The sequence below is a fragment of the Arachis ipaensis genome, chromosome B9 (assembly GCF_059453495.1).
Source record: "Arachis ipaensis isolate K30076 ecotype BB chromosome B9, ASM5945349v1, whole genome shotgun sequence".
Taxonomy (NCBI): Eukaryota; Viridiplantae; Streptophyta; class Magnoliopsida; order Fabales; family Fabaceae; genus Arachis; species Arachis ipaensis.
In genome coordinates, this window is record NC_142444.1 from 149,646,465 (window position 1) to 149,654,371 (window position 7,907).

The window sequence follows — 7,907 nt, forward strand, 5'->3', positions numbered from 1 at the left end:
GAGGCCTCTTGTAAGGACATTCTGATGCCAAAGTCAGTATTCGTAATAGGAGAGGACTAATTAAAGTTAAAAAGGTGATTTAGTTTTGAGATGAGTAAGTTATCTCCTTTTTATACTGTGTACTTAGGTGGGCCCTTTGTGAACAGACCTACTTGTTTGGAAGTTTCGGCCAGCTGTCTAGATTCCTGGGAAAAAGGAGGTGTCTCCTTTTGGTTCGAATCGGTGGCTCGCGTCCGAACCTTGGTTCTTAGCAGGTTGGACCGGAACAGATTTAGTCGTAACTCAATTACTAATGTGCTATATTTTTTCAAAATTTATTATTAAAATAACATTTTTTAAAATTAATTATCTAACTACCCCACTTTTGTTAAGTTGATAATTAATTTGTCAGTTTATTTTTAATTAGAATTAATTATCATAATATAAAAAAGATGACATTTAAGCGTTAAGTTTTGGATTTAACCGTTGAATTTTTAATATAATTGTACATTTGTAGAACTTATTAAACTTAAACATATGGATAAACTAGTATAACTCTTTGGGTGTGTTTGTGAAACACGTTGAAGAGGATAAAAGTGCGTTTCAATGCTTTGAACGCTGTTCTTTGATGTTTGGCAACTTTTCTTCTCTCAACGCCAACGTGATTCTGCATCCCAAAAGCTCGTTCACTAGAAGCAATAAATTATAGCTTCTGCGTTTACTCAACGCACGTTTAGGTTGTTGCTAGTTATTATTGGTTTTTCCATAATTTTTTTTATATAAATACTGATAATATTAAAACAATTATTTTAATTTTTCATAATATATATTATTGTTCCTATTAAAAATGATAAATTAAATAAAAAATTAATTATAAATAATAATAAAAATATAACTTGTAAAAAATTAGAACCTAAAATAATAATAAAAATAAGATTATTAAGAGTACTTAAAAAGAGTACTAAAATATATTATTTTATATATTATTTTTAATTTAATAAATAAATATTAATTTTTATTATAAAAAAATACTTAAAAAGTTGTTAATTTTTATATGTTATTTTTAATTTTATAAATAAATATTAATTTTTATTATAAGAATAAAAAATTATAATATATTAAAATAGAGTATTATAAAAAATATTATATAAAAAATAATAAAAAATATATAAAAATTAAATATATTTAAAAAATAATATTATAATTTAATATTATATTTTTTTAGTAATTAATTAATTATTTATCTAGAAGTGATTTTAATTAATATTATCCAAATAATATTTATTTTATCAAAATCAATTTTAGTAAAAATTGCCAAACATAAATTATATTAGCACAAACTCACTTCTAACCAAAATCAATTCTACAAAATCACTTCCAATCAAACTCCAATTTGACCAACGTGAATCCAAACACACACTTTGTCAACTAAGATTCATGCTTATCTATTAGTTTGTAGTTACTATATAATAATATTATTATTATTTCTCTGGTTGGAGTAGGTAGAATTTTTTTAGCTTCAGATAGAGTAGGGTCTGATTGTGTATGTTGCAAGGTTCTATTTTCTATGTGCCCTTTCTTTATTTTCCATCTAAGGTATTTTCTCCAGCTAAAGTGGCCTGCCATAAAAAGACCATTGACCAAATTTTGGCACATACCCTGGTCGTTCAACACCCTTCTTTTTTCTTTTCATCTGGGAATGTACCCTCATAATTTTTTTTAATGGAAGATGTAAAATGTAATTTTTAATTTTTTTATTTTTTTATATTTTTTTATTTTATTTATAAAATATATAATAAAAGATCTCACTTTATCCGTTCGAGTGAAAAAAAAATCCAATCCCCCAAAACTAAGACACTTTTTTACCTTCAATGATGGATATAAAATCAATTTTATTCTGACAAAAAAAGATTAGCTACTTTGTCTTGGGTCTCAAGTCTCAACCTCGAGTTATTTTCTAAATTAGTAAATTCTAAACATAAAAAATAATAACTCTGCACAGATAATATATTAGAGATACTCATACACCTTCCTTGATAATTTAAAGATGAGAAGTGCAACGGAAACGAGAGTTTTTGTAATTTATAACCATCAATTAGTTATCATTAGTATTTTTGATAGTATATAATTATATCTAATGATATAAGATTACACACTTTTTTTTTGTTAATTAAATACTACCTAATTTTTAATAAAAATGCTGATCCCTAGACTTTCTTTTTAAAGATAATAGAACTATAAACTATCTAAACAAAATTAAATTCATTTATTATTTTCTTTTTGGGGTGTCAAGAAACAGAATTAACTTTTAATAACATCACTTTAGAAATAGTGAGGAATTGATGGGAATTGGGGATGGTATTTGTCGCAAAAAAAGATAGTGCAATTCTCAAAGTCTTAGAAGTCATTTATTAAAAAGAAATCTTAACAAACATTATTGTTCTTTCATAGGCATGCCTCGGTGTGCTTAGTTATGCGATAGCCGTTAACTAGGGAAGGTCATTTTGATTTAGATACAAATCCAAATGTCGAACGTAGACTGCATATTTCTCTACCATTTTCTTTACCTCATTAAGTTTTTCCTGCTTTTGCAACATGTTTTTAATATTTGCAGGAGGCTAAGTATATCTTATTAACTTACCATGATCTAATGACGAGAACATAAATCTCAATTGCAGTTTCACTATGTGGATTTTACCGTTTATTTTTTTAGATATGGGTAAAACTATGGTGTAATACTCAGTTATTAAATTTTTTAGTTTTTTTTTAAAAGAAAAAATCTAAAGAACCAACTATAATTTAACTCAACTTTTTTTTATTTTTTATTTTGAAATTCAAAAAATTAAGATAATGGGAAGTTTTTTTTTATATAGAAAAATCTATTTTTTAACTAATTGGCTAAAGTTGGGTTCACGCCGATTAGTTCCTAGCAGAACCATTTTTAAAATTATGGGGGCGGGACAATACATTCTGCGTATTATCTAGTCCCATAATTTTTAAAAAAAAAATCGCGAATTTAATAATTGAATATTGCACCAAAATTTTTTCAATATTTAAAAAAATAGCCGAATTTTTACTTTTATATTAAAATATAAAAAGAATAAAAGGTGCCCAGATTCCCGAGAATTTCTAGGGGGAGAATCTCTAACCTAATTGGGTTTCATCTGCCAAATATGACCGGATATTTTTGTTACCCAAACTAACCAAATGTCGACTTTTTGTAATATTGGTTGACATTTGGTATAAATATAATGCATTGTTATTGGAGGCATTGAAGAAAACGCTGCGGCTGATTTGTAGAAAGCAACAAAAAGACGAAAATAAGAAAGCAAAAAATGGGGAGCGAGTTGAGGTATGATGAGGCGATTTCATGTATGGTGAGAACGATTTGTAAGGAAAAATAAAAAATTTAAATATGAGTAAGTTATAATTAACAAGTTAGGAAAAATTAAATGGTCCAAAATTAAATGGTATCACATTTAAAATTAACACCTCAACAATCTATGATTAAAAAAAAAAAAAAAAAACACCATTATCAATCCAATATAAAAAATAAAGAGTGTCCCCTAACTTATTTATACCCACTCACATTTGAATATTTTATTTTTTTTTACAAATCACCCCCACTATACATGAAATCGCCTTCACCATACGTCAATTCGCCCCCTCCATTTTCTGCTTTTCGAAAAAAAAAAAATTCGCTTTCTGCAGTAATCACTACCTCCATTTTAACAGTAATTACACCAAATATCAACCAATATTAAAAAAATTAGCCCACCAAATGTAAGGGGTCAATGATGCGCAGCCCAACTCACATAAAGTCATAAACAATGATCAAGGGGCACTGCAATTGCTAAAAAGTATTGATTGTTAAAGAAAATATCTTAGGAAACATTGCAAATCTTAGAGAAAGAAAAAGGTGGTGGGGGTTCACATGCCATAGGTATACGGCGGGGATTCCACCTAGAGAGGTTACTTTGCTTCCTAGAACTGTGTATACTCATTCAATTAAATATATGACTAACTTTTATTTCAAAAATCTGAAACACACCATATCATACTAATAGTGTATAATAATATAGCAGATGACCATTCATTGGACATTGATCCAGGTAAATCATACCACACATCAATTTCAATTGAATACATCAAGCTATATTAAAGGAAACACTGGATAGTTTCCCTAATCAAGCAAATGCCCAGGTCATTCATTCATTCACAGGAAACCAGTAATCTTCAGAACTATTTTTCCAAAAGAGGTATGGTATTAAAATCATCCAATTTCATAAGCACTAATTCCACCTGGATAAAGTACATAGGTACAACAGCTACAACAATGGCAGTGCTTAAAGCATCTGCATTCCAATATATAATTGAACAATCCCATTTACATTCCACTAAGATATAAGACTACTTGTTTAAGGAAACCTTAATCTCTCACTGATCTTTTAAGATATTAGCAAGCTACTAAGATGGGTTAAAGGGATTAGCTTCTATCCTAGCGGCGAGACCTAGAACCACTTATGCTATCCAATGTTGCCCCAAAAGCTCTACGGCTGGACTCAAAATCATGGCCACTGTGGTAAGATCCATGGCCACTGGGTAGGTCAGTTACTCGGCGACGAGGAGCTGGCGTTGGGTGTGAAAAATTAAATAAAAAATCAATTGTTCAGCAAGCAAATTATTAAATTCCAATAGATAACTTCTAGTGACTGAAACGACAATGCCACCAAGAAACCAACGAGAGTGAGCGAAAGCATGTGTTACCTGCATAATCTGAAAAACGGTCATGTGCTGATAGCTTATCAGATTCTGAGTTATTAAACGGCACTGGATAAGGCCTTGATCTTTGAGAAGAATTTGATGTTGGTGTAACTCCAGCAGAACCGTTAGGGGTTTTGTCTCTCCCAGATATCTGTTTTTTAGTAGATTGTGCAAATTATTAACATAGCCCGACACCAGGACAAATAACTACATTATAAAATTTGAATTTATTATTTTACTGCATGGTTCACCAGTCTATGTACAAAACTATTCAAACATGTTATATGATGGCCCAAAGAATAGTTTCAGAAATGGATGCATCCAAAAAGCATAAATTATATCCAGCTACAGCCTATACTATGCTGATACATAATAGAGTCGTGAACTTTCGAAAAAAACAAAGCCAAATTTACATTTAATGATTGCTAATAGCGATTGAGAACATCCAGGGCACCACACATGTAAACCATAGATGTCAAGAACGCACCGCAAACTTCAGTGTTCTGTTGTAGAGTGTTACAAGGCCTGAGAAAAGCTTGACAGCATAATCCGCAATCTCCTCAGTTTCATATTCTGCAAAGGCAAAGCCTTTCGGTTTTTCTGATTCCTTATCTTTAGGAATATGTAAATCTACCACTCGTCCGGCTTGAATTAAAATATCATACAAGACTCTGTCTGTGACCCTCTCATCCAGATTACCTGAGTCAAATAGTAGACATTGTTATGTTAAAAACTCATTTTAGTAAAACAAAAAAACATATAAACAGCATCAATCAAACCTAACTATCGAGAACAGAAAAAGCATATATGACAGACAAGATTGAATGGAAAAGTGCATAAACATGGCACACGACTGTAGATGTTGAGTGTAACTATGAATAACAGAAATAATTTTCCATTGTCACACTGTATTGCACAACAGATCATCCAAACATAATTTGGGAAGCATGTTTATTATAGAATCATTTGCATTAATTGATTGACTTTTCTACACAGATTAATAACTTAACAAACTAAAAGAGAAAGGAGATACAATGCATTTTATAGGAAAGTGTCAGAAAAAAACTTCGTGAAACAAATCGTCCACTCATTAAAAGAGAAACATATCAAGATGTAAACAAGTATGGAGGGCATTTGAGCAAGCAAACTTCTAACCAACTGTCAGTTAATTTTCCACAGTGGCACAAACCCAACAAAATCTCCTGCCAAATGCATTATTGTTGAGTACATAAATGACACACAAGTCCCATGTATTTCCAAATGGAAAAGTTATCTCACTTTAATCAAGAATGACATTTTCAAAAAGCCACACTCAGGCAACCTATTTCACAACAGATTGGGTGCAAAGATGCAGAAGAGATTGAAGAGAAAGAAAATTAGTGAGCTCACCTATGTAAACAGTGCAATTAGTATTGCCGGACATAACTGTATCTAGATATAATGCCAAGTCCTGGCACACGAGAAACTCAAAATTTAGCACAAGAAGTGAACCAGCAGCAAAATAATACCACACAACCTGGAGGAAAAAATAAATAAAAAAGGGAACACCAAATTCTTAATAGAGACTTAAGTTGTATTCGAGATTTTTAGCAATCAGTAAAGGAAACAAAGAGTTTGATCATTGCAGGCAGCACACTGAAGTTCAAAGTAAATAAATAACGTTGCATATAACAATATAGAATTTCTGCAATCTATTCTCATAAAAATTATGGGAGAAAAAAGTTTTTTTTTTCCCCTTTAAATTTTATTTTTAAGTAAGCACATCAAATACAGGAAGAATAAACGAAATTCTGAATCTAGATTATGAGTGTTTCTTTCAACACTTCTTTTACTAGTAGGTGATGTATTAAATTACCCTGACAAGATCTCAGGGTACAAACTACAAAGCACAAAGCTCTAAGTATAGGTCTACAATATGTTTTAATAATTCTGAGGCCAGAAATTTCAGTACTTAGGAACCTAACAAGGTTAAATAAGCAAATACATTTCATTCCTCCCTCAATCTATGTTAATTCACTATAGATTGGTACCCTACCTGATAATAACAACTTGAATTCTAAGTCATATTTTTATTCCTAAAGTCTACAAACAAACTACAATCTTGAGTGAAATTTCTCCTTTAAGTTAAGAAAACAGAGTATTGAAGAAAAAATAACCAAGTAAAATTCAATAACAAAATGCCACATCTCATATACTTGCTCTTAAACAAGCTACAAGTCTATAACAATCTATATGAAGAAGAGAAAGTGCTGAAAAAGAAAAAGGGAGTACTGAAGCTAATTTAATAGTCTTGCCGAGTCTAACTTTCTCATATATGCTAAAAAATGAAATAACACCAATCATCACAAAAGCTATTCCTACGAATTTTCCTTGGCGTAACAGCAATATAATTATAATATAAAGCAGCTAAGTAAGTGCCAAATTGAGCTACAGTGAATAATTGTAAAGAAGCTTGCGTACCAGTTGAAGGGCGAAACAGCATTCGGAGATTCAGGGGTGCGATTGCTGGTTGCGGCAATGAACTTGCATAAGCTGAAGAAGAAATTCGAAGGGACTGGGGAATTAGGGATTAGGTAATACTGTAATAGGATTAGGGTTCGGAATTTTTTAGGCACGTGACTTAGGTTGGAAGAGGAAGAATCAGTGAGGACCAGATTATTCTAGAAGCGACGTGAGCGTGGACCAGTTTCCTCTTCCAGCGTGACATTTCCTTTTTTCAGTCTCTCTGCTGTTTTGTTTTTTATTTTTTATTTTTTTTATTATCTTTAAGATTTAATTTATTTAATTTTACTTTTAAAAAATAAAATAAAATTCAATTTTATCTTTCTTTTAATTTTTTAACAGTAATTTGTTTCTAGAATACCATCTCATCCGTCTCATCTTTGTGATTCGTAAACCAAACTAAAACTGAATTTTAAAAAATAAATCAGTTTAAAATTGAATTAAAAAATTAAAACTAATTTTGTAACATTTTTTTAATCAAAAATATAAGTTTAAAATTGGTTTTATATACAATATATTTTAGAAATCCAGTACTAGTATTTATCAAGTATGATTCATTCATGTAATAATTATTTGAGTAAACTACCATTTCTATTCATAAAAGTTTTAAATGTCGATAAATCTATCTACCAAAAACTAAAATTAAAATTGTATCCTTAGAA

General features: G+C 30.2%; 1 protein-coding gene across 2 annotated transcripts; it reads right to left on the reverse strand.

The window, feature by feature from the left end:
• Positions 1-4,224: 4,224 nt before the first annotated feature.
• Positions 4,225-7,451, reverse strand: LOC107619268 (RNA-binding (RRM/RBD/RNP motifs) family protein). 2 transcript variants are annotated; one of them, XM_016321524.3, is made up of 5 exons: positions 7,204-7,451; positions 6,133-6,259; positions 5,231-5,442; positions 4,747-4,894; positions 4,225-4,608 (listed from the first exon to the last, which is right to left on the reverse strand). In XM_016321524.3, the coding sequence occupies exons 2-5, from the start codon at positions 6,164-6,166 to the stop codon at positions 4,478-4,480; spliced, it is 525 nt and encodes a 174-aa protein (XP_016177010.1). In that variant the 5' UTR covers positions 6,167-6,259; positions 7,204-7,451; the 3' UTR covers positions 4,225-4,477. The 2 variants fall into 2 exon arrangements, with proteins under 2 accessions (XP_016177010.1, XP_016177011.1); XM_016321525.3 differs by having other exon boundaries at positions 6,133-6,193; positions 7,204-7,448.
• Between the last annotated feature and the right edge of the window lie 456 nt (positions 7,452-7,907).

Coding starts and splice junctions, on each gene's coding strand:
- LOC107619268 (XM_016321524.3), bottom strand. CDS start 6,166: ATGTCCGGCAATACTAATTGCACTGTTTACATAG. Junction 5,443..6,132: donor TAATTGCACTGTTTACATAG/GTGAGCTCACTA, acceptor TATTTGACTCAG/GTAATCTGGATGAGAGGGTC. Junction 4,609..4,746: donor CCGTTTTTCAGATTATGCAG/GTAACACATGCT, acceptor ACCCAACGCCAG/CTCCTCGTCGCCGAGTAACT.